Consider the following 27,316-nt stretch of genomic DNA (forward strand, 5'->3'; position numbering starts at 1 on the left):
ATGACCCAGCAATACATTCCAGGTAACTTGCAGGGTTTAACACAGGAATGACCCGTGAAACCCTGCAATGTAAACGACGCGATCCGGATCACGATGACCTGGATTGTGCCACATGCCTGCTGACTGGCCGGCTGCAGTGGCGTTTGGAGATGAGGTCCCGGAATTTAGGTATATAAGCAGTAAAATTAAAGTTGGGGTGCCTAAACTAATGAAACAGTTGATTTTGGGGGAAATTGAGGCCATTTTTTAACCCCCAAAAATGACATGTAATTATTGGACTAATTAAGCTAATTGGAAACCTCCAATTGCCTAATTAGTCATGGGGGGGAGGGTCTAAGGGAGGTGCATATGGAAAAATGCGAATTAACTTTAGAAGAACCCAATTGAGAGGTTTTCCTTTAGAATTATATCTAATCTTGGGAAGACTTCACACTAATACAGCATCTATATGACAGGACAACAATCTATATACAATAAGGAATAAATACAAGTGACACACAGTGAGGATCCCTTCTGTATTTAATACACATTTCTTCTTACTTATTTCTCAAAATGTATTTTTCTATGTTTTTATGCATAATTCCTTTCCTGAATATTTTGCTGATGGATGTCCATCGAAGGCCAATTTTAACTTTGATTTTAATAACAGTGAAAGTGAAGCTTTAATAGATTGAATGTATTGCACCACCTAGAGCAGGGATGAGGAACCTCAGGCCCGGGGGCTGTATAAAGCCCTCGGAATCATTTGGGATGGCCCTCTGAGATTTTTCTGTTAGCCTCATCTGGCTAGCGGGGTGTCTAGAATGACACCCTGCAGCCAGAATCTATGCAGCGGTGCCGCCTGGAGCTTCCTTATGACGCTTTAGACGGTCACGCCACTGCCCTTGCAGCTCCCCAAAGCATCCTCAGGATGCTCCAGGCATTGCTGTAATCCCTGGCGATTGTGGCCCCGTCCCCATGTGACATCACACGGAGGGGGCGTGGCCTGCACCGGGCCCATGGATGAAGTTATATATATCAAAATAGCCCTCGGCAGAAAAAAAGTTCCCCACCCCTGACCTAGAGGCTACATCCTTTCTTTTTTCAGTTGTTCCCATATTACTACAGTTGTCAGTAGGCTGCACCCCGACTACAAATATAAAAAAACATCTTAAAATAGCAATACAGGCCTTATTAATGATCGAAGATATTGAAATGTTTGCAGGACAATTCTGGTCCTTGGTATCTCTAAGAAATGTGCCAAGTCCATCACTCATATGGGGAGATTTACTAAGCAGTGTCGTAAATAGAGTAGTGTGATATGTGCTATGTCACAGGGCACCACAGGGCAGGGGGTGCTGTTCAGGCCTGTCAATTTTCTGTTTACAATCATTCTCAATTGTAGCTTCCTCTTATTTTATCCCCAACATCTCCTGCCCACCCCTATCTCCTCCCTGGCTGACTCCCACTCCAGGCACCTGACCACCTCCCCAAGCACCTTCAATCACGTCCTCTTTTATTTACACGCACATTTCAAAATACTGCCATACCCGGGACTGAAACCTATCACCTCTCGCATGGCAGTCAGACACCTTACACATGGAGCTATCTGCCCCACAATTTCTGATGGCATCAGAAATTTGTAGAAATTAGGGTTTGCGTCTAATGTCTCTATTTGTAAAAAAAAAAAGGTCGGGGGGGCACCAATGCTCTTTCTGGCCCATGGCACCAAAAAGTCTAGTTTCGGCTTTGGTACTAAGCTCTCGAGAGTGATAATTTAAAAAGTGACAAACGAACAGCTGCTCAGCTCCTAACTGTCACCTCACAGGCTGTGTTTGAAAAATGACAGGAGCTGATTGGTTGGTAGTTTTTCAATCTCCAATTTATCACTTTCCAGAGCTTAGTACATCTGCCCCAATATGGTGCCATAGGTTTGAAGATGTAGGGAGCCATGCTTCCTGGTGTTTGAGCAGTCCAGAAAATATAATCCGTTGGGCAATGTTTAGTGCAGCGCTAATTAGTCATAAAGAGGTGACTAAACGATTTTGCTCTCTTGGAGGAGAATCATGGTTACCGCTTTAGAGGGTGGATTCAGTTAGCCACGCGCTGGCTCGCCCCGCAAGTAAGTGCCGTCTTATGCTGCACTTAAAGTAGCCCAGAGATCGCAGATTTTTGTTTCAGCCCCACATGGTGCATACACAAATGCGCAACTTTTGGGCAAGATCAGGGTGTAATGGGGCAAGTTGATATGCTACTGCTGGTGTTTCAATGTGGCTCGTGGCGAACTGAATAGACCCTTGGGAGTATATTTACTAAAGTGAGTGTTTTTAGACGTGGAGATGTTGCCCATGGCAACCAATCAGATTCTAGCTATTGTCTTCTAAAAAGTGCTAATTAAATGTTGAGTAGAATCTGATTGGTTGCTATGGGCAACATCTCCATGTCTAAAAACTCTCACTTTAGTAAATATACCCCTTAGTGTGTTCATATGTTGTGTTGGCCAGGCAGAATAATGCTGATAAGGTAATTAGTATCCTGGCTCCCAAGAAGCATCAGGGGGGACTTATTGTACGCAGCAACAACCAAAGCAATACGTCTGACTCAGGAGATGGCAATGACATTTGTACATTTAGGCTCGTGTGTTATGACCATGTGGTCTTGCTCTACACCCCCTGCAGGCTTCCCAGCCCCCATTCTACAGTTTCTTCTGCTGCCCTTGCTAGGACCACAGCTGGTTCTATGTGTGGTCCAAATGCCGAAGTAACTACGTCTGACTGTGATGTATTCCAGTGACCCCAAGGATAAGTCATCGATCATCTTTAGAAGATAGATATGTGTCTTAGGGGGATTAATGGTATTTGGAGAGTAGGTGTTATATATAATATGTGGAATAGGTATTATATTAATGCATACTTGCCTACTTTTGAAAAAACATTTCAGGGAGATTGTTATAGCAGCACCTATGAGCGCGGCAGTAAAGTGGGCGTGTACTGCTACATCTGAGGGGGCGTGTCATACATGTGATAGGCGTGTACTGCTACATCTGAGAGGGCGTGTCATACATGTGATAGGCGTGTACTGCTACATCTGAGAGGGCGTGTCATACATGTGATAGGCGTGTACTGCCACATCTGAGAGGCGAGTCATACATGTGATAGGCGTGTACTGCTACATCTGAGAGGGCGTGTCATACATGTGATAGGCGTGTACTGCCACATCTGAGAGGCGAGTCATACATGTGATAGGCGTGTACTGCTACATCTGAGAGGCGTGTCATAAACCTGACTTACATCCACATGTAAATGAGCCCCAAAGCAGTCAGTAAGATCTACTTATTGATGAAAACACACTGTTACTTTTCAGAAAATACATGTAGCCATAGGGATCATTGTGCCTTATACCCAATGCAGGGAAATGATACTAATGATCCCATTGGAATGTATATACTGTATCTCTCTTTTTATTTATATATAACAGCTTCATAATAGGGGTAAGGTGGAATCAGGGAGATTACTAGGCTCTTCAGGGAGTCAGGGAGATTGCTGCTATGTCAGGGAGTCTCCCTGACAATGAGGGAGAGTTGGCAAGTATGTATTAATGTTGTGTCGGTGTGTACGGGGGAGGGGGCACCAAACCAGAATCTTGGCCAGGGCCCACGAGGTCTTAATCTGGCTCTGCAGCTGGTAGATAGACAATATCACTGGGCCCCCCAAAATGTGCACCCTGGAACCACCCCATAACTGTCACATTGTTTCTGGCACAAGCAAGTAATAACTAAAGGCGTTACTGACCGTCAGGTACTCACCGAGATACAACGTTCCAGGGAACTCCAGGTAGGGACTCTGGCCATAGCTGTTCACGGCACTGACCCGGAACTGGAAACTCCCTTCATCTGGCACGTGGCTGACTATGAATTCCGGGGTGGGTACGTTGGCTGATTCGTGGCACCTCACCCAAGTCATGGCTCCAAGCTTCTTACGTTCTACAATGTACCCATCGATGGGCACCGGGCGATCAATTGGGGGAGGGGACCAGACTAATTTCACAGATGTCTCAGTCTTTTCAGTCACCGCGGGGTTAATAGGGGCGATGGAGGGAGGTTTTCTTAAGACTGTAAAAAATTAGAAAGTGACAAATTTAAAAGGACTGCGGCAAATTTGCGTAACTGGAGATCCATGGCTGGTTACCGTAAGAGAAACTCCCAAATCGGAAATATTCAGCTTGTATTTTCTAAAGTATGTCCTATGAATACAATATCTTGTTACTCCAAGTCACTGACTTCTGATGCAATGTACTTCTGATGTAATAAACAAATCTGTTCTGACTTACAACACCCATATGTCCCAGTTTTTTCAGGACAGGTGCCTTTTTTCACCCAAAATCTTAAAATATTCACAATAATTATCTTCAAGTTGGAATAAATTCTGATGTTTTAACTTAACTCGAACCAAATAGGAAATATTGGCCATGATTCAGTGCCGGACGCTCTGACCAGAGCGCTCGCTCTGAATCAGGGCCCACCTCCATTAATATGGAGCGTCCTCCTGGACGCTCGTATAGCTGTGGGTTACCACCCACAGCATATACGAGCGTGCAGGATGATGGTCGCGATGGTCTTGACCATCGCGACCATCGCCAGTGCGAGCAGAAGCCTGCGGTTGAGGTTTTCAACCGCAAGGCCAGGAGTGATTTTGGCTCTATCAGAGCCAAAATCACTCCCACTGACATCACTAGTGATGTTAGTGGGGCTGGCTTCTGACGGTAGGTGTTCCCTTGGGAACGCCTCCGTCTGGCAGGCACACCTCCGGCACGCCCACCAAAGTCAACATTGACAGCACGCCCCCTTTGATGAGACACTACGAGCGAAGGAAAGTCCTTCGCTCGTCGCGTCTCGCGCATGCGCACGACGGAGCTCCCTCCGTCGTGCGCATGCGCAGTGCAGACCATCGACCCACTTGCGAGCGGACAGCCGCTCGCGAGTGGGTCTGAATGAGGGCCATTGGGTGGAGCAAATTTCAGACCACCTGGTAGTCCCATTTGTATTATGAGAGCCCCATGCTAACTATGAAGAAAGGGTAATACAACACTAATACAATAATGAACATGTAGCTGAATGTAAAGACACAGGGCCTGATTCAGAGACGCTCGTAAGCGGCCGCTCGTTCGCTCTGAGCGATGTTCGCACAACTGCGCATGCGTATGGGTCGTAATGCAGATGCGCAAACCAGTCATTGCGGTCGGAAATCGTGCGCTCGTAAACCAGCGAGGGGCTGCAAATTTGATTGACAGAATGTACCGTTTGTGGGTGGTATCAGGGGAAGGTGCTTGAAAACAGGGGAGTGGAGATCCGAACGCAGGCATGCCTAATGGTCAAAAGGGCGTTTAATGGGAGTGCATAATTAGTAAAGGAGCGACATCGACCACATCACTTGGTTGTCTTTTAGCCTGAACTGCTCGCAGTGATAGCTGTAGGATGAATCTACCACAAGCACTGCGAGCAGTTCAGATGCCTTTCGATGTTCCCGATTAATCTAATAAATAACGGAGATGACGTGTGATGCGAACGGCAAAGGGGCGTCTTTACAAAACAGCGAGTGCATTTTTCGGACGCTTGCTCAGACATAGAGGCGTCAACACACCCGCAAAAAGAGAGCACTCAATTTAAATATCCGGCCCCTTTTTGAGAACGAGCGTCTGCAAATAGCGTCCGGGTCTGAATCAGGCCCACAGAGTTATTAATCTGTCTTTCATGAGATAATCCGACCATTTGGCATTTCATTACAGACTATTTCCCCTTTAAAATCAGTAAATGTATCCCCCAATTGGACACTTAATTCTCTTAATCATCTGAGTGTACAAATTGTATAAATAGCAGAACACGGATCAGCTTCAGGCCTCTGTCACTCTGAAACATACAGTTGGCAGATACCTGACACTGTGTCATCACCCGCTAGTAACCGATAGGAAAATCAGTTTATGACATTCAACCGGAGATGTCTACAAAGGTTAAGGACTAAGACACTCATCCCTGCAAATAGCTTTTCACACATCTCGACGAATATAAAAAACAGTTACAGTAACTAATTATTCAAATCGAACTTCCTATTCATATGGAATTTGTACTCATGTTACAAACACAACAATAGCATTAAGAAAAAAAAGCACATCTCTCGTTTGACATATGCAAAAACTAAAAAGGGTAGAAACCAAATCGGTACTAAACAGGCGCTGTATTGAGTTGTTCAACCGAGCGGCTACTCAAAAGATAGGGGTAGTCAGTCCCTAGTACAAACAGTATAGCAATCACAAGGGTCACCCAGCAGCACAGAGTATATCAGGAGATGAGTGATGTGTTAGTGAGGACAGGGCTGCATGTGACAGGGGCAGTGACATGATGTGAGGAGGGGAATGGAGGCAGCAGGAAGCCACAGACTGAGATTTATATAGTGGGAGGAGCAGGGTCTTCCAGCAGCACAGAGTATATCAGGAGATGAGGGATGTATTAGTGAGGACAGGGCTGCATGTGACAGGGGCAGTGACATGATGTGAGGAGGGGATTGGAGGAAGCAGGAAGCCACAGTAGATGGACTGGTGGGCTATGCTGAGTTTTGCACATACAGAGGTCATCTCTTGCACAATGTGTAGGACTGGTGCAGGTACTCGCTGACTATGATGGCGGCTATTTGAACAAGCAGATGGACAGGGGCAGCCATTTGTACAAGTGGCCTGCATACGGGAGAATATCCGCGTTTATTACAGACTGTATATTTAGGATAGTGATATATCTGTGGAACTGAGATCAGATATAATAGGCCATAAACACTCACTGGTGACTGTAAATTTGGTGGATGTTTTACACTCATCGGCTAGGAAGGCGATCTCCCCAGAATCGCTGTTCTGGCATTCCCGGATAATCATGGTATGTTGTTTGCCAGAAGACGTGATAGAGATCCGCCCACCGGGTTTTACTTCTTCCCCATTGATAATCCATTTGGACTTCTGGCAATCGTTGTCCAGCTCAACGCAAAATATGGCCGTATCATTCACCGGGACGGCTGTCCTGCGCGGCAGCTTTTTAATGATGTTCCCTTTATGGGAGAAAAACAAAAACAAAGTGGTGATTTCTCTAACAGCTTCACACGGGCAGGTGACAGTCTGATGCGGCATGCACTGAAGGAGCTGGCAGGGCAGGAGTCGTTATGTACTAATGCATCATTTTATCTGCCCAGCATATACTGTACATAGGTATATAGTGTTCACTCTAGCTCCGGCGGCAGGCAGGGCATGCGTGCGCCCGAAAAGGGGGCGTGGCCATTGAAAAGGGGGCGTGTCTATAAGACGCGTCCCCTTCGTCACTCTTGGGGGCGAACCCGGCACTTACGGACATGCCGGGCAGCCCCCAAGCGCAGCAGACAGGGAGAATAGATGCCGGGCTGCCCTGTAACATGGCAGTTAGGAGGTGATTGGCTGGTACTTTATCTTCGTTGACGTTATCTCCATCCAAGGCTTAGTAAATAGACCCCATAGATACACAACCTGTGCGTTATGATCCCAATTACAGCCTTAGGGGTATATTTACTTAGATGCGGGTTTAGAGAAGTTGCCCATAGCAACCAATCAGATTCTACTTATCATTTATCTAGCACCTTCTAGAACATAATAGCTAAAATTTGATTGGTTGCTATGGGTAACATCTCCACTTCTATAACCCCTCAATACCCCCAAAGAATTTTATTTTTGTTTTGGGGGTTCTTAATTATTGGCAGTTATAAAATATATTCCATTGGGAGTCTCCCCTTTTTTATTTTGGGGTCCCACAACAATGGCACTCTGCCCCTAGGGGACAACATTTGTACCCTGGACCCTAGAACAATGGGTCTCTGCCACTTGGGGCCTCAGGCATTAGGGGTCCCTGAACAGCGGCACACTAACATTTCGACTAGTCACAGCTAAAAAATGGAGGAGCACCAATGTGCAAATAAACATAAATTATTGCTAAACAGCTTCATAGGATGCTAACAGCAAAATGCATAATAGAACACCCAGAAAGGTGCATGACTAAAAGATATACAAAAACAAATCATATAAAGGTGAGATAAAGCATAGGAATGTTCTAGAATAAGTTACAAACTTGATATATGGGCAGATGCAGACTGCATGAGATAAAGATGAATTGGTGGAGACAGATATACAGTAGGTGGGCGTGGCTCCTGTGACATTACATTCCCCAGTGACTTATATGTAATGGCAGCGCTGCTACTGACATTCCTCAGGGAACATACTTCCTCAGGTTCTCCTGGTATATTGTCCTCAGGGTCACCTGGTATATTGTCCTCAGGTTCTCCTGGTATATTGTCCTCAGGGTCACCTGGTATATTGTCCTCAGGGTTACATGGTATATTGTCCTCAGGGTCACCTGGTATATTGTCCTCAGGTTCTCCTGGTATACTGTCCTCAGGGTCACCTGGTATATTGTCCTCAGGGTCACCTGGTATATTGTCCTCAGGGTTACCTGGTATATTGTCCTCAGGGTCACCTGGTATATTGTCCTCAGGTTCTCCTGGTATACTGTCCTCAGGGTCACCTGGTATATTGTCCTCAGGGTCACCTGGTATATTGTCCTCAGGGTCACCTGGTATATTGTACTCATGTTCTCCTGGTGTATTGTTCTCAGGTTCTCCTGGTGTATTGTCCTCAGGGTCACCTGGTGTATTGTCCTCAGGGTCATCTGGTATATTCTCCTCAGGGTCACCTGGCCTGGTATATTGTCCTCAGGGTCACCTGGTATATTGTCCTCATGGTCTCCTGGTATATTGTCCTCAGGTTGTCCTGCTATATTGTCCTCAGGTTCTCCTGGTATATTGTCCTCAGGTTCTCCTGGTATATTGTCCTCAGGGACATCTGGTATATTCTCCTCAGGGTCACCTGGTATATTGTCCTCAGGTTCTCCTGGTATACTGTCCTCAGGGTCACCTGGTATATTGTCCTCAGGGTCACCTGGTATATTGTCCTCAGGGTCACCTGGTATATTGTACTCATGTTCTCCTGGTGTATTGTTCTCAGGTTCTCCTGGTGTATTGTCCTCAGGGTCACCTGGTGTATTGTCCTCAGGGTCATCTGGTATATTCTCCTCAGGGTCACCTGGCCTGGTATATTGTCCTCAGGGTCACCTGGTATATTGTCCTCAGGGTCTCCTGGTATATTGTCCTCATGTTGTCCTGCTATATTGTCCTCAGGTTCTCCTGGTATATTGTCCTCAGGTTCTCCTGGTATATTGTCCTCAGGGTCATCTGGTATATTCTCCTCAGGGTCACCTGGTATATTGTCCTCAGGGTCTCCTGGTATATTGTCCTCAGGGTCACCTGGTATATTGTCCTCAGGTTCACCTGGTATATTGTCCTCAGGTTCTCCTGGTATATTGTCCTCAGGGTCACCTGGTATATTGTCCTCAGGGTCACCTGGTATATTGTCCTCAGGGTCACCTGGTATATTGTCCTCATGTTCTCCTGGTGTTTTGTCCTCAGGGTCACCTGGTGTATTGTCCTCAGGGTCATCTGGTATATTCTCCTCAGGGTCACCTGGTATATTCTCCTCAGGGTCACCTGGTATATTGTCCTCAGGGTCTCCTGGTATATTGTCCTCAGGTTCTCCTGGTATATTGTCCTCAGGTTCTCCTGGTAAATTGTCCTCAGGTTCTCCTGGTATATTGTCCTCAGGGTCATCTGGTATATTCTCCTCAGGGTCACCTGGTATATTGTCCTCAGGGTCACCTGGTATATTGTCCTCAGGTTCTCCTGGTATATTGTCCTCAGGGTCAGCTGGTATATTGTCCTCAGGTTCTCCTAGTGTATTGTCCTCAGGGTCACCTGCGTCAATGACCAGCGGGAACGCACATCGCTGGTTGTTGACGGCATATCCACTGCACGTTATTGCGGACAATGAACTATAACAATGTCATTATAATTAATTCCCCAGTGACTTATATGTAATGGCAGCGCTGCTACTGACATTCCTCAGGGAACATACTTCCTCAGGTTCTCCTAGTATATTGTCCTCAGGGCCACCTGGTATATTGTCCTCAGGGTCACCTGGTATATTGTCCTCAGGGTCTCCTGGTATATTGTACTCAGGCTCTCCTGGCATATTGTCCTCAGGGTCACCTGGTATATGGGACCTCATTCAGAGCCGGTCGCACAGAGCGTGCAGTCGGTCAGAATGAGGGGAGGACGTCTTGAATTTTCAAGACGTCCTCCTTTGCGGTGGTAAGGCTGTGGGTTAACACTCACAGCCTTACGACCGCCTAAGGTGATGGTTGTGATGGTCAAGACCATCGCAACCATCGGGGCTTACGACGAGACCCAAGGGTAGGGTCTCCCTTGTCGTAAGCCCCGGAGAGCTTTCGGCTCTGTCTGAGCCGGAAGCTCTCCACTGACATCACTAGTGATGTCAGTAGGGCTGCCCCCAAACGGTAGGCGTTCCCATGGGAACGCCCCCGTTTGGGCTGCCACCCCCCCGGCCCGCCTTCCAAACGGGGCGAGCTGTCAATCAACATCGACAGCTCGGCCCCTTTGGGTCGAGACCCGCTACGACCGGTGCTGTCGGTCGTAGCGGGTCTCACGCATGCGCAGGACGGCGCCGGCGTGCGCATGCTCTGTAGTGGGCCATCAACCCGGTCCGAGCGCATCGGCACTAACGACCGGGTCTGAATGACCCCCATTGTCCTCAGGGTCTCCTGGTATATTGTCCTCAGGTTCTTCTGGTGTATTGTCATCAGGTTCACCTGGCACATTGTCCTCAGGGTCACCTGGTACATTGTCCTCAGGGTCACCTGGTATATTGTCCTCAGGGTCACCTGGTATATTGTCCTCAGGGTCACCTGGTATATTGTCCTCAGGTTCTCCTGGTATATTGTCCTCAGATTCTCCTGGTATATTGTCATCAGGTTCTCCTGGTACATATTGTCCTCAGGGTCACCTGGTATATTGTCCTCAGGGTCACCTGGTATATTGTCCTCAGGGCACATATCCACTACACGATTAAGGAACGATTGAACAATAAAAACATCATTATCGTTCATTATACTGTGCAGTGGATATTGAACCCACACTGAACGACATATCGTTCAATGTGGGCACCCTCCTTCATCCATGAACATGCACAACCTGACGATATCGTCAGGTTGGACAGCAGGTTCGGGCGATGAATGACGGCGTCAACGACCAGCGGGAACGCACATCTCTGGTTGTTGACGGCATATCCACTGCACGTTATTGCGGACAATGAACTATAACAATGTCATTATCGTTCATTTATATTGTGTAGTGGATATGCGCCTTCAGGGTTACCTCAGGGACATCTGGTATATGGTCCCCAGGGTCACCTGGCATATGGTCCCCAGGGTCACCTGGCATATTGTGGCACAGAGAAAGTGTAACTGCTGGTTGGTACAAGGCTGTCTGGGCCGCTGGTGGTATCAGTGTCTAAATATGACTCTCTAAATCATATGCATCTACAGTATGTGCCCCCCTCCCCCTACCCCTCCACTGAAATGACTCCACCAAAAAGGAATCTATGCCGTTCCAAAGTAGGACGTTCAATACAGCATTATAGAAGTACGTTTTGTATCTTGTTTCATACGGAGCCAACCAGAAATACTTGCTGCAGAGGCGCCTATTCTGCTGAGTCTGCGATAATGACCCCCAGGCTGTACAGACGCAGCTCATCCTGGGTGTGGGGGGCAGGGACGTGGATCAGGTCACAGGTCACTCATGGACAATCCCCAAAACACCGTAACCCAGTCCTGCCTAGTGCACGGCTACAAAGGTCCCCAGAAAGGATTATGTAATATCAACATTACTGAAAGCATAAAGTGTAAGTAAGGAGCGGGCTTCAGAGCTCACTAGTTATAATTGTATAAGGTTCATTAAAAATGGTCAGAATGCAAAAAATAAATGTGCTGTAGGGGGAAAATGTGGGAAAACTTTTCAGCAGCTTTTCTAAAGCTTCAACAAAAGTTTAATGCTTATAATTTACGGCCGACCGTGTGGCCAGCTAGTGGCTGGTCGTCTCCATGCTGTCATGGTTATGGGCCTATTTATAAGTGGAGGCCTGGAGCTATGGTCCCAACCACCCCATTGTGAAGCTGGCCCTGGGCATCTTTTGTGGGTCATAAGGAAGTTGTGATCAGTTGGAGGTTCCCCGTGTTTGGCTGCGTACTATGGGCCTGATTCAGAGCCGCTCGTAAGTGGCCGCTCGTTCGCTCCGAGCGATGTTCGCACATCTACGCATGCGTATTGGTCGTAATTCGCATGCGCCAACCAGTCAGTGCGGTTGGAAAACGCGTGTTTGCAAAATTGCGAGTGCCTGCTAATTTGAGTGACAGGATGAGGCGTTTGTGGGTGGTAACAGGGGAAGGTGCTTGAAAACGGGGAGTGGAGATCCGAACGCAGGAGTGCCAAATGGTCAAAACGGGCGTTTTAAGGGTGTGCATATTTAACAAAGCAGCGTCATCGACCACGTCACTTGGTTGTTTCTTAGCCTGAACTGTTCGCATGATTGCGGTAGGAAAATCCAACCACAAGCACTGCGAGCAGTTCAGACGCCTTTCGATGTACTCGATTAATCTAATAAATAGCGGAGATGACGTATGATGCGAGCGGCCAGGGGGCGTCTTTACAAAATAGCGAGCGCATGTTTCGTTCGCTCGCTCAGACATAGCGGCGTCAACAGACCGCAAAGAGCGAGCGCTCAATTTAAATAGCCGGCCCCTTTTTCTGAACGGGCGAGCGCAAATAGCGTCCGGCTCTGAATCAGGTCCTATGCTTTAACGTTACCTTGAACGGACAACTCTGCGATCGTGCGGCTGCCCTCTTTCATCTCGCAAATGTAGACGGCGTCGTCATCCGCGGTGACGTTCTGCACGGTGAGCCTGCGGACGGTTCCCTGCTCCTCGATGTTATACTTGGTGCTCTGCTGGATCTTCGTCTCCTCTTTGTACCAGGCCGATTCGGTCAGAGAGTACGGGACCTCACACTGGAAAGTGGCCGTCTCCTTCTCGCGCACCTCCAGGTCTCTCAGCTTGGAACGGAAGGGGATTCTAGGTTCTATAAGACATCAGATAAAACAATTATTTATCCACAAAAGCAAAATGATTGCAATATTATAGGAAAACTGGAATGGAATGGGAGAAAGATGTTCATCATAAACTGGCCTGGATTCATGGAAAGACTTCTAAGGTGCAGTCCCTAAGGCGCAGCATCGAAGGTGCAGCACTTAAGGAGGGGCCTCAAAGGTGCAGCCCTTAAGGAGCGGCCTCTAAGGTTTAGCCACTGCTGAGCAGCCTCTAAGGTGTGGCCCCTAAGAAGCTGCCTCTGAGGTGCAGCCCTCAAAGAGCAACCTCTAAGGTGTGGCCACTAAGGAGTAGCCTCTTAAGTGTGGCCCATAAGAAGTGGACTCTAAGGTGCGGCCCTCAAAGAGGAAAAGAGTCAGCTTCAGTATAGGGTTCAGTTGACCCTATCTGAATTTGGGTTCTTAATGCGACGACAAGCAGACGACATCTTGGACAGGGCTAAAACCGCCTGTATGACCGATGCCGCAACTAGAGTCCTGGACTAGTGTTACTGAAACCATGAATATCAGGAATCTTTGCATGTAGTGAGATTTATTTGGAATCCCTGTATAACTGGGTGTGGGTGAGAAATATTATACAGTCTAATAATAACCACCAGGCTTAATACTTCCATTCTATTCTTAAGCAGTGGGACAATGTGTGACCAGAGGTATTTGGGGATAAGTGGCATCGGTGTGTATATATAGCAGATTGCACAGACGGGGGACAATGTGTGATCAGTGGTAATTGGGGAATAAGTGACATCGGTGTGTATATATAGCAGATTGCACAGACGGGGGACAATGTGTGATCAGTGATATTTGGGGAATAAGTGGCATCGGTGTGTATATATAGCAGATTGCACAGATGGGGGACAATGTGTGACCAGAGGTATTTGGGGAATAAGTGGCATCGGTGTGTATATATAGCAGATTGCACAGACGGGGGACAATGTGTGATCAGTGGTAATTGGGGAATAAGTGACATCGGTGTATATATATAGCAGATTGCACAGATGGGGGACAATGTGTGATCAGTGGTATTTGGGGAATAAGTGGCATCGGTGTGTATATATAGCAGATTGCACAGATGGGGGACAATGTGTGACCAGAGGTATTTGGGGAATAAGTGGCATCGGTGTGTATATATAGCAGATTGCACAGACGGGGGACAATGGCCCTCATTCAGAGCCGTTCGCTATTTGCGGTCGTTCGTTTAAAAACAAGGGGTGGCTATTCAAATGATCCGTACGCACATTGCAGTCTGTTCACACCTCTAAGTCTGAACGAACGAGCAAAACATACGCTCGTTTAATTGTTAAAAACGCCCCCTGGCCGCTCGCATCCTACGTCATGTCCGCTATTTATTAGATTAATCGAGTACATCGACCAGCGTATGAACTGCTCGCTATTCTTGTGGTTGGTGTTTGCTACCACAAATTTGCGAGCAGTTCTGGCTATAAAATAACCCAGTGACGTGGTCAATGACGCTGCTGTTTTAAATATACACACCCATAAAACGCCCGTTTTGACCTTTAAGCACGCCTGCGTTCGGATCTCCACTCCCCATTTTCAAGCACCTTCCCCTGTTACCACCCACATACGCCTCATTCTGTCACTCAAAATAGCAGGCACTCGCTATATAGCGTACAAAGGATTTTCGGCCGCACTGACTGGTTCGCGCATGCGTACTAAAAAGCGTACGCATGCGCAGATGTGCAAACATCGCTCGGAACGAGCGTACTGCCGCTAACGAGCGGCTCTGAATGAGGGCCAATGTGTGATCAGTGGTAATTGGGGAATAAGTGGCATCGGTGTGTATATATAGCAGATTGCACAGACGGGGACAATGTGTGATCAGTGGTATTTGGGGAATAAGTGGCATCGGTGTGTATATATAGCAGATTGCACAGACGGGGGACAATGTGTGACCAGAGGTATTTGGGGAATAAGTGGCATCGGTGTGTATATATAGCAGATTGCACAGAGGCGGACAATGTGTGATCAGTGGTATTTGGGGAATAAGTGGCATCGGTGTGTATATATAGCAGATTGCACAGACGGGGGACAATGTGTGACCAGAGGTATTTGGGGAATAAGTGGCATCGGTGTGTATATATAGCAGATTGCACAGACGGGGACAATGTGTGATCAGTGGTATTTGGGGAATAAGTGGCATCGGTGTGTATATATATAGCAGATTGCACAGATGGGGGACAATGTGTGACCAGAGGTATTTGAGGAATAAGTGGCATCGGTGTGTATATATAGCAGATTGCACAGACGGGGGACAATGTGTGATCATTGGTAATTGGGGAATAAGTGGCATCGGTGTGTATATATAGCAGATTGCACAGACGGGGGACAATGTGTGATCAGTGGTATTTGGGGAATAAGTGGCATCGGTGTGTATATATAGCAGATTGCACAGACGGGGGACAATGTGTGATCAGTGGTATTTGGGGAATAAGTGGCATCGGTGTGTATATATAGCAGATTGCACAGACGGGGGACAATGTGTGATCAGTGATATTTGGGGAATAAGTGGCATCGGTGTGTATATATAGCAGATTGCACAGACGGGGGACAATGTGTGATCAGTGGTATTTGGGGAATAAGTGGCATCGGTGTGTATATATAGCAGATTGCACAGACGGGGGACAATGTGTGATCAGTGGTATTTGGGGAATAAGTGGCATTGGTGTGTATATATAGCAGATTGCACAGACGGGGGACAATGTGTGATCAGTGGTATTTGGGGAATAAGTGGTATCGGTGTGTATATATAGCAGATTGCACAGATGGGGGACAATGTGTGATCAGTGATATTTGGGGAATAAGTGGCATCGGTGTGTATATATAGCTGATTGCACAGACGGGGGACAATGTGTGATCAGTGGTATTTGGGGAATAAGTGGCAGCGGTGTGTATATATAGCAGACTGCACAGATGGGGGACAATGTGTGATCAGTGGTATTTGGGGAATAAGTGGCATCGGTGTGTATATATAGCTGATTGCACAGACGGGGGACAATGTGTGATCCATGGTATTTGGGGAATAAGTGGCAGCGGTGTGTATATATAGCAGACTGCACAGATGGGGGACAATGTGTGATCAGTGGTATTTGGGGAATAAGTGGCATCGGTGTGTATATATTGCAGATTGCACAGGCGGGTATAGGCGCAATATATAAGGTAATATGTATCGGAGTTCTCATTCCCTATGTGTCATCAAAGCTAATTTATACAATGAGGGCTCATAGGGCAGAGGTGTATGCTATGCACGCAGCAGCCGCTTGTGATGACGGAGGACCCTTCTACTTTTGCGCAGACCACCCATCATGGGACTTGTACGCAAACCATCATCCTGTGTCTTTGATATCACACAGAGCTGATCACTGCAGAATATATAATACAGAGAACACAGGGAGGGGGGAGGGGGCTGTGTCTCATCCCAGGAGACCAAATACAACAAGGCTTCCTAATGATATAAATGCCTGGCTAAAAATACCAGAAGGAAGCTAAAGGTTGCTGCAGGGAATGTAAAAGCCAATAATTTACGAGTGACGGAAAGTCATTTTATAAGATTGAAGGTGGAAGAAGTCACAATTACAGATGTATATGTTTTATGTTTGCCCTAATGGTGGACCTTGGGAAATAATGCTGGAATTATCCATTATCTGTAATGAAATCCATTTTCCAAAGGTGACTGATGATATCCAAGGCACTGTACAATAATTGTAATGTGATACAAAGAGCTACATTTCGTATGTTTTATCAAATGCAGACAGTCTTCAATACATTCCTACTTATGTTTATACAGTGCTTCTCAAACACGGTCCTCAAAACACACTAAGGGCAACATTTACTAAGCGGCGGTTTGGTGGCGGGTTCTATTCTATCCTAAACCCTGGAAGTTTGATGGCGGGTTCTATTCTGTTCTAAACCCCAGGGGTTTGGCGGCTGTTTTGCAGCGGTTTCTAAATGACAGCCCTGTTCTATTCTATTCTAAAATGTGGTTTGACGACGGTTTTGCTATCTGCAGATTTACTAAAGCCAAAACCGCTGCAAAACTGCCATCAAAACACATTTTAGAATAGAATAGAACAGGGCTGTCATTTAGAAACCGCTGCAAAACAGCCACCAAACCGCCGGGGTTTAGAAGAGAATAGAACCCGCCATCAAACAGCCGCTTAGTAAATTTTGCCCTAACAGTCCAGGTTTTTAGGATATCCATGTCTGAGCACAGATAGTTAAACCAAACTGACTGAGATACTTATTAAGTCATCTGAGCTCAAACATGGATATCTGTAGAACCTGGACTGTTAAGCTGGGCATCCATCCACTATACAATTTTCTGTCAGATATCTGTCCAATCTGGCTGGTTGGAATGACAACCTTGTAATATATGGGAGCAAATTACAATCGTCCATTTGCTCATGAACACTGGAAAAAAATAGCCAAAAATGGTTATTCAGACAAATTGGTTAAAACAGAAATTTAACCAATTTGAACAATTTTTTTTTGTCCTTTTTTCAGTGTTTAAAACCATATGATTGACTGTCATTTGCTCCCATACATTACCAGGGTTTCATTCCAACCAGCCAGATTGGAGAGAGAAATCTGACAGAAAATTGTATAGTGCATACCCAGCTTCAGGGCCGGATTAACGGGGAGGTGACAGGGGCGATCATCCCTGGGCCCCCAGAAGTTAAGGGCCCCACACCCATCGGGGTTAAAGAGGACCGGAGGAGACGGAACCAGTTCCGCCTCCTCCGGCCAACCTAACCCTGGCGCCGCAGGGAGGCTCCATTTACCAGGTGACCACTGTAACCAGCGGGCACCCGGCTCCCTCCCCGCAGTGGCAGCCGGAGTCGGAGGCTTGAGCTCACGTGAGCTCTAGCTTCCGGCTCACACAGTGCACAATGGCAGAGACGTCATGACATCTCTGCCATAGTGCAGAAGAGCAGCCGAGCGGACTGCAGCAGACGCGGGGCTTAGCTTAAGGTAAGTATGAGCTTTTTTTTTTAGTGCAAGCGGCCTACTGGGGGCATCACTGGAGGGGGGCATTACTACAGGGGACATTACTCGGGGGGGGCATTACTACTGGGGCATTACTCAGGGCGGGGGGAGGGAGTACTACTGGGGGCATTACTGGCGGGGGGCATTACTACTGGGGGCATTACTCAGGGAAGAGCATTACTACTGGGGCATTACTCGGGAAGGGGGAAGGCATTACTACTGGGGGCATTACTGGGGGGAGCATTACTACTGGGGTCATTACTGGGGGGGAATTACTACTGGGGGCATTACTCGGGGGGAGGCATTACTCGGAGGGGGAGGCATTAATCAGGGGGCATTACTATTGGGGGCTCTACTAGAGAGGGACCATTAGTATTGGGGGCACTAATAGAGGGGCATTACTACTGGGGGCATTTCTACAGAGGGCTCTACTAAAGGGGGAATGATTACTGGGGGAATTACTATTGGGGGCACAACTACATGGGTATTACTACTGGGGGATTTATACAGGGGGCATTACTACTAGGGCATTACTATTGGGCACATGCCCAATTACTACTGGGGGGCATTACTATTTGGGGCACAACTTCAGGAGTATTACTACTGGGAGCATTTATACAGAGGGCATTACTACAGTGGGTACTACTAATGGGAGTATTGCATAGGGGGCACTACTACTGGGTGCACTGCATACGGGGCACTACCACTGTGGGCACTGACACTACTGGGGGCTCTGCATAAGGTCCCCATTGTGCATATGCCCAGTTTGTCACATTTAATAGGGGCCCCCACAGACCTTAATCCGGCCCTGCCCAGCTTTACACCCCCTTTTCACTAAAACCCCAGGTCACTGAACAGGGGTTTCAAGCAGTGACGTGAGGTGAGGTGAATAGCTCGGGAGACACACATGGAGATGGGTCTGAGTGCTGAGAACCTGTCTCATCCCCTACTCACTGTGACTCTCTCCTCACTACACCTTAAGGGGTAAATTTACTAAAATGGGAGTTCTATTTAAGAAGTGATGTTGCCCATAGCAACCAATCAGATTCCAGGTATTATCTTCTGGAAGGTGTAGACAAACTATAAGTAGAATCTGATTAGTTGCTATGGGCAACATCACTTCTTAAATAGAACTCCCATCTTGGTAAATTTACCATTAGTGTCCATTGATTCTCCTACCTGCATCACTGTGTCTTCTCTTGCTGCTGCTGACTGAGTTCTGATCTCTAAACACTGCAGTGCACTTCCTGGTCACATGACACATCCAAGGTGTCCATCAGTGTTCAACGCACACCCCCTATACTCAGAGACATGCTTCTATTAGCTCTCTTTCTGTGCAGATTACTGCCCGTGGTATGGCCACACCCCCAGCTAGGCAAGCAGTGTCTGACTACACAGAAGCGAGGCTGAGCTGTTGCTGCCTCATCTCTCTGCAGTCCCAGGTAGCTTCACAAAGCTGGTGAGTGTTAACTATAAAAATGATTACAATAAACATGTTTATAATTTATAAATATCTTCTTTGTATTATTCTAAATAATTTTTATACCAAATCTCAGGAGCATGACAGGGGAGCCTCCCCTGACTGCATGTCCCTGGTTTCAAGTCGTATAAATGCGGTTGAAACTTATTCACACCGCAGGCTGGACCAGGGATATTGCCAGGGCTTTCCTCAGCCAGCGCTTGGAGGTCCAGAATGAGGCACTCTGTATGCAGCGAACGGGACCCGGTTCAGATGACCTGGGGTGGATGTCTGTTTACAGTATACTGTCCTGCAACCCGGATCCAACCCGTCTCAGCACCAGAATTGGAATCCAGGGTCCCTGGACCCGGGTTAAGCTTTTTACACTGAGCAGCAACCTGGGTTACTCCAGCAATAACCTAAGTGTCGTGTAAGAGGGGTATAGGTGTGTCTTGAATACAGATTTTGAGAAGCACAGTTTTGGTAAATTATGTGTGTACAATATTTATTATGCTGACATTCAAATAAATACTAGGGACCCACATGTCTCTAAACCCATTATATAGTAAATAGGAATATTGGTAGCAAAGAATTAAAAAGCAAGTAACTTTGCCCCTTGGTAAAATTATGCTGCACTGTTTGTGACAGGCAGATGTAAGATCCACAGAGAGTTATACTTGGGAGTGTTCTAGCTCAGATCTAAATTGCAGTGTAATGATAAAGATGTCCAGCATCTGTGGGCTACATACAAAAAAAATATACTTTAGGGAACCCATGCACCAATTGATAGCACAGAGTACAAGGCACCCTATACCGATTATATCACATAGTGTAAGGAGCCCTGCACTAATTAGAGCACAGACTGTAAGGAGCCTGCACTGACTATAGCACAGAGTGTAAGGAACCCAACACTGATTATAGCACAGAGTGTAAGGAGCTCTGCACTGACTATAGCACAGAGTGTAAGTAACCCATCACTGATTATAGCACAGAGTGTAAGGAGCTCTGCACTGACTATAGCACAGAGTGTAAGTAGCCCTGCACTGACTATAGCACAGAGTGTAAGGAACCCTGCACTGACTATAGCACAGAGTGTAAGGAGCCCTGCACTGATTATAGCAGAGTGTAAGGAGCCCTGCACTGATTATAGCACAGAGTGTAAGGAGCCCTGTAAGGAGCCCTGCACTGATTATAGCACAGAGTGTAAGGAGCACTGATTATAGCACAGAGTGTAAGGAGCCCAGTACTGATTATAGCACAGAGTGTAAGGAGCCCTGCACTGACTATAGCACAGAGTATAAGGAGCCCTGCACTGACTATAGCACAGAGTGTAAGGAGCCCTCCACTGACTATAGCATAGAGTGTAAGGAGCCCTGCACTGACTATAGCACAGAGTGTAAGGAACCCTGCACTGACTATAGCACAGAGTGTGAGGAGCCCTGCACTGACTATAGCACAGAGTGTAAGGAACCCTGCATTGACTATAGCACAGAGTGTAAGGAACCCTGCACTGACTATAGCACAGAGTGTAAGGAGCCCTGCACTGATTATAGCACAGAGTGTAAGGAGCTCTGCACTTATTATAGCACAGAGTGTAAGGAGACTTCAATGACTATAGCACAGAGTGTAAGGAGCTCTTCACTGACTATAGCACAGAGTGTAAGTAGCCCTGCACTGACTATAGCACAGAGTGTAAGGAGCCCTGCACTGACTATAGCACAGAGTGTAAGGAGCCCTGCACTGATTATAGCACAGAGTGTAAGGAGCCCTGCACTGATTATAGCACAGAGTGTAAGGAGCCCTGCACTAATTAGAGCACAGAGTGTAAGGAACCCTGCACTGACTATAGCACAGAGTGTAAGGAGCCTGCACTGACTATAGCACAGAGTGTAAGGAGCCCTGCACTGACTATAGCACAGAGTGTAAGGAGCCCTGCACTGACTATAGCACAGAGTGTAATGAGCCCTGCACTGACTATAGCACAGAGTGTAAGGAGCTCTGCACTGACTATAGCACAGAGTGTAAGGAACCCATCACTGACTATAGCACAGAGTGTAAGGAGCTCTGCACTGACTATAGCACAGAGTGTAAGAAGCCCTGCACTGACTATAGCACAGAGTGTAAGAAGCCCTGCACTGACTATAGCACAGAGTGTAAGGAACCCTGCACTGACTATAGCACAGAGTGTAAGGAGCCCTGCACTGACTATAGCACAGAGTGTAAGGAGCCCTGCACTGATTATAACACAGAGTGTAAGGAACCCTGCACTGACCATAGCACAGAGTGTAACGAGCCCTGCACTGATTATAGCAGAGTGTAAGGAGCCCTGCACTGATTAGAGCACAGAGTGTAAGGAGCCCTGCACTGACTATAGCACAGAGTGTAAGGAGCCCGGCACTAATTAGAGCACAGAGTGTAAGGAACCCTGCACTGACTATAGCACAGAGTGTAAGGAACCCAGCACTGACCATAGCACAGAGTGTAACGAGCCTTGCACTGATTATAGCAGAGTGTAAGGAGCCCTGCACTGATTATAGCACAGAGTGTAAGGAGCCCTGCACTGATTATAGCACAGAGTGTAAGGAACCCTGCACTGACCATAGCACAGAGTGTAAGGAGCCCTGCACTGACTATAGCACAGAGTGTAAGGAACCCAGCACTGATTATAGCACAGAGTGTAAGGAGCCCTGCACTGATTATAGCACAGAGTGTAAGGAGCCCTGCACTGATTATAGCACAGAGTGTAAGGAGCCCTGCACTGATTTTAGCACAGAGTGTAAGGAGCCCTGCACTGATTATAGCAGAGTGTAAGGAGCCCTGCACTGATTATAGCACAGAGTGTAAGGAGCCCTGCACTGATTATAGCACAGAGTGTAAGGAGCCCTACACTGATTATAGCACAGAGTGTAAGGAACCCAACACTGATTATAGCACAGAGTGTAAGGAACCCAGCACTGATTATAGCACAGAGTGTAAGGAGCCCTGCACTAATTATAGCACAGAGTGTAAGGAACCCTGCACTGACTATAGCACAGAGTGTAAGGAACCCATCACTGACTATAGCACAGAGTGTAAGGAGCTCTGCACTGACTATAGCACAGAGTGTAAGTAGCCCTGCACTGACTATAGCACAGAGTGTAAGGAACCCTGCACTGATTATAGCACAGAGTGTAAGGAACCCATCACTGACTATAGCACAGAGTGTAAGGAGCCCTGTACTGACTATAGCACAGAGTGTAAGGAGCTCTGCACTGACTATAGCACAGAGTGTAAGGAACCCATCACTGACTATTGCACAGAGTGTAAGGAGCTCTGCACTGATTATGGCACAGAGTGTAAGGAGGAACCCTGCACTGACTATAGCACAGAGTGTAAGGAGCCCTGCACTGACTATAGCACAGAGTGTAAGGAGCCCTGCACTGATTATAGCAGAGTGTAAGGAGCCCTGCACTGATTATAGCACAGAGTGTAAGGAGCCCTGCACTGACTATAGCACAGAGTGTAAGGAGCCCTGCACTGATTATAGCACAGAGTGTAAGGAGCCCTGCACTGATTATAGCAGAGTATAAGGAGCCCTGCACTGATTATAGCACAGAGTGTAAGGAGCCCTGCACTGATTATAGCACAGAGTGTAAGGAGCCCTGCACTGACTATAGCACAGAGTGTAAGGAGCCCTGCACTGACTATAGCACAGAGTGTAAGGAGCTCTGCACTGATTATAGCACAGAGTGTAAGGAGCCCTCTACTGACTATAGCACAGAGTGTAAGGAGCTCTGCACTGACTATAGCACAGAGTGTAAGGAACCCATCACTGACTATTGCACAGAGTGTAAGGAGCTCTGCACTGATTATAGCACAGAGTGTAAGGAGCCCTGTACTGACTATAGCACAGAGTGTAAGGAACCCATCACTGACTATAGCACAGAGTGTGAGGAGCCCTGCACTGATTATGGCACAGAGTGTAAGGAGGAACCCTGCACTGACTATGGCACAGAGTGTAAGGAGCCCTGCACTGACTATAGCACAGAGTGTAAGGAGCCCTGCACTGATTATAGCAGAGTGTAAGGAGCCCTGCACTGACTATAGCACAGAGTGTAAGGAGCCCTGCACTGATTATAACACAGAGTGTAAGGAACCCTGCACTGACCATAGCACAGAGTGTAACGAGCCCTGCACTGATTATAGCAGAGTGTAAGGAACCCTGCACTGACTATTGCACAGAGTGTAAGGAGCCCTGTACTGACTATAGCACAGAGTGTAAGGAACCCATCACTGACTATAGCACAGAGTGTGAGGAGCCCTGCACTGATTATGGCACAGAGTGTAAGGAGGAACCCTGCACTGACTATAGCACAGAGTGTAAGGAGCCCTGCACTGACTATAGCACAGAGTGTAAGGAGCCCTGCACTGATTATAGCAGAGTGTAAGGAGCCCTGCACTGATTATAGCACAGAGTGTAAGGAGCCCTGCACTGACTATAGCACAGAGTGTAAGGAGCCCTGCACTGATTATAGCACAGAGTGTAAGGAGCCCTGCACTGATTATAACAGAGTGTAAGGAGCCCTGCACTGATTATAGCACAGAGTGTAAGGAGCCCTGCACTGATTATAGCACAGAGTGTAAGGAGCCCTGCACGGACTATAGCACAGAGTGTAAGGAGCCCTGCACTGACTATAGCACAGAGTGTAAGGAGCTCTGCACTGATTATAGCACAGAGTGTAACGAGCCCTCTACTGACTATAGCACAGAGTGTAAGGAGCTCTGCACTGACTATAGCACAGAGTGTAAGGAACCCATCACTGACTATTGCACAGAGTGTAAGGAGCTCTGCACTGATTATAGCACAGAGTGTAAGGAGCCCTGTACTGACTATAGCACAGAGTGTAAGGAACCCATCACTGACTATAGCACAGAGTGTGAGGAGCCCTGCACTGATTATGGCACAGAGTGTAAGGAGGAACCCTGCACTGACTATGGCACAGAGTGTAAGGAGCCCTGCACTGACTATAGCACAGAGTGTAAGGAGCCCTGCACTGATTATAGCAGAGTGTAAGGAGCCCTGCACTGACTATAGCACAGAGTGTAAGGAGCCCTGCACTGATTATAACACAGAGTGTAAGGAACCCTGCACTGACCATAGCACAGAGTGTAACGAGCCCTGCACTGATTATAGCAGAGTGTAAGGAACCCTGCACTGACTATTGCACAGAGTGTAAGGAGCCCTGTACTGACTATAGCACAGAGTGTAAGGAACCCATCACTGACTATAGCACAGAGTGTGAGGAGCCCTGCACTGATTATGGCACAGAGTGTAAGGAGGAACCCTGCACTGACTATAGCACAGAGTGTGAGGAGCCCTGCACTGATTATGGCACAGAGTGTAAGGAGGAACCCTGCACTGACTATAGCACAGAGTGTAAGGAGCCCTGCACTGACTATAGCACAGAGTGTAAGGAGCCCTGCACTGATTATAGCAGAGTGTAAGGAGCCCTGCACTGATTATAGCACAGAGTGTAAGGAGCCCTGCACTGACTATAGCACAGAGTGTAAGGAGCCCTGCACTGATTATAGCACAGAGTGTAAGGAGCCCTGCACTGATTATAGCAGAGTGTAAGGAGCCCTGCACTGACTATAGCACAGAGTGTGAGGAGCCCTGCACTGATTATAGCAGAGTGTAAAGAGCCCTGCACTGACTATAGCACAGAGTGTAAGGAACCCATCACTGACTATTGCACAGAGTGTAAGGAGCCCTGTACTGACTATAGCACAGAGTGTAAGGAACCCATCACTGACTATAGCACAGAGTGTGAGGAGCCCTGCACTGATTATGGCACAGAGTGTAAGGAGGAACCCTGCACTGACTATAGCACAGAGTGTAAGGAGCCCTGCACTGACTATAGCACAGAGTGTAAGGAGCCCTGCACTGATTATAGCAGAGTGTAAGGAGCCCTGCACTGATTATAGCACAGAGTGTAAGGAGCCCTGCACTGACTATAGCACAGACTGTAAGGAGCCCTGCACTGATTATAGCACAGAGTGTAAGGAGCCCTGCACTGATTATAGCAGAGTGTAAGGAGCCCTGCACTGATTATAGCACAGAGTGTAAGGAGCCCTGCACTGATTATAGCACAGAGTGTAAGGAGCCCTGCACTGACTATAGCACAGAGTGTAAGGAGCCCTGCACTGACTATAGCACAGAGTGTAAGGAGCCCTGCACTGACTATAGCAGAGAGTGTAAGGAGCCCTGCACTGACTATAGCACAGAGTGTAAGGAGCCCTGCACTGACTATAGCACAGAGTGTAAGGAGCCCTGCACTGACTATAGCACAGAGTGTAAGGAGCTCTGCACTGATTATAGCACAGAGTGTAAGGAGCCCTGTACTGACTATAGCACAGAGTGTAAGGAGCTCTGCACTGACTATAGCACAGAGTGTAAGGAACCCATCACTGACTATTGCACAGAGTGTAAGGAGCTCTGCACTGATTATAGCACAGAGTGTAAGGAGCCCTGTACTGACTATAGCACAGAGTGTAAGGAACCCATCACTGACTATAGCACAGAGTGTGAGGAGCCCTGCACTGATTATGGCACAGAGTGTAAGGAGGAACCCTGCACTGACTATAGCACAGAGTGTAAGGAGCCCTGCACTGACTATAGCACAGAGTGTAAGGAGCCCTGCACTGATTATAGCAGAGTGTAAGGAGCCCTGCACTGACTATAGCACAGAGTGTGAGGAGCCCTGCACTGATTATAGCAGAGTGTAAGGAGCCCTGCACTGACTATAGCACAGAGTGTAAGTAGCCCTGCACTGATTATAGCACAGAGTGTAAGGAGCCCTGCACTGATTATAGCACAGAGTGTAAGGAGCCCTGCACTGATTATAGCACACAGTGTAAAGAGCCCTGCACTGACTATAGCACAGAGTGTAAGGAGCCCTGCACTGATTATAGCACAGAGTGTAAGGAGCCCTGCACTGATTATAGCACAGAGTGTAAGGAGCCCTGCACTGACTATAGCACAGAGTGTAAGGAGCCTTGCACTGACTATAGCACAGAGTGTAAGGAGCCCTGCACTGATTATAGCACAGAGTGTAAGGAGCCCTACACTGATTATAGCACAGAGTGTAAGGAACCCTGCACTGACTATAGCACAGAGTGTAAGGAGCCCTGCACTGACTATAGCACAGAGTGTAATGAGCCCTGCACTGACTAGAGCACAGAGTGTAAGTAGCCCTGCACTGATTATAGCACAGAGTGTAATGAGCCCTGCACTGATTATAGCAGAGTGTAAGGAGCCCTGCACTGACTATAGCACAGAGTGTGAGGAGCCCTGCACTGATTATGGCACAGAGTGTAAGGAGGAACCCTGCACTGACTATAGCACAGAGTGTAAGGAGCCCTGCACTGACTATAGCACAGAGTGTAAGGAGCCCTGCACTGATTATAGCAGAGTGTAAGGAGCCCTGCACTGATTATAGCACAGAGTGTAAGGAGCCCTGCACTGACTATAGCACAGAGTGTAAGGAGCCCTGCACTGATTATAGCACAGAGTGTAAGGAGCCCTGCACTGATTATAGCAGAGTGTAAGGAGCCCTGCACTGACTATAGCACAGAGTGTGAGGAGCCCTGCACTGATTATAGCAGAGTGTAAAGAGCCCTGCACTGACTATAGCACAGAGTGTAAGGAACCCATCACTGACTATTGCACAGAGTGTAAGGAGCCCTGTACTGACTATAGCACAGAGTGTA

At 47.4% G+C, this 27,316-nt stretch overlaps 1 protein-coding gene across 27 annotated transcripts in view; it reads right to left on the minus strand.

The window, feature by feature from the left end:
* Positions 1-27,316, minus strand: part of OBSCN (obscurin, cytoskeletal calmodulin and titin-interacting RhoGEF) — a 646,947-nt gene that overhangs the window by 565,457 nt on the left and 54,174 nt on the right. For all 27 annotated transcript variants that reach the window (XM_088467488.1, XM_088467486.1, XM_088467498.1 and 24 more), the window contains exons 3-5: positions 12,813-13,082; positions 6,807-7,067; positions 3,785-4,090 (exon numbers count right to left, since the gene is read on the minus strand). In XM_088467488.1, the coding sequence (XP_088323614.1) occupies positions 3,785-4,090; positions 6,807-7,067; positions 12,813-13,082 (837 nt within the window). The remainder of the gene's footprint in view (positions 1-3,784; positions 4,091-6,806; positions 7,068-12,812; positions 13,083-27,316) is intronic.

Source organism: Taudactylus pleione, unplaced genomic scaffold, assembly GCF_031769625.1.
Source record: "Taudactylus pleione unplaced genomic scaffold, aTauple2 ptg000071l, whole genome shotgun sequence".
Lineage (NCBI taxonomy): Eukaryota > Metazoa > Chordata > Amphibia > Anura > Myobatrachidae > Taudactylus > Taudactylus pleione.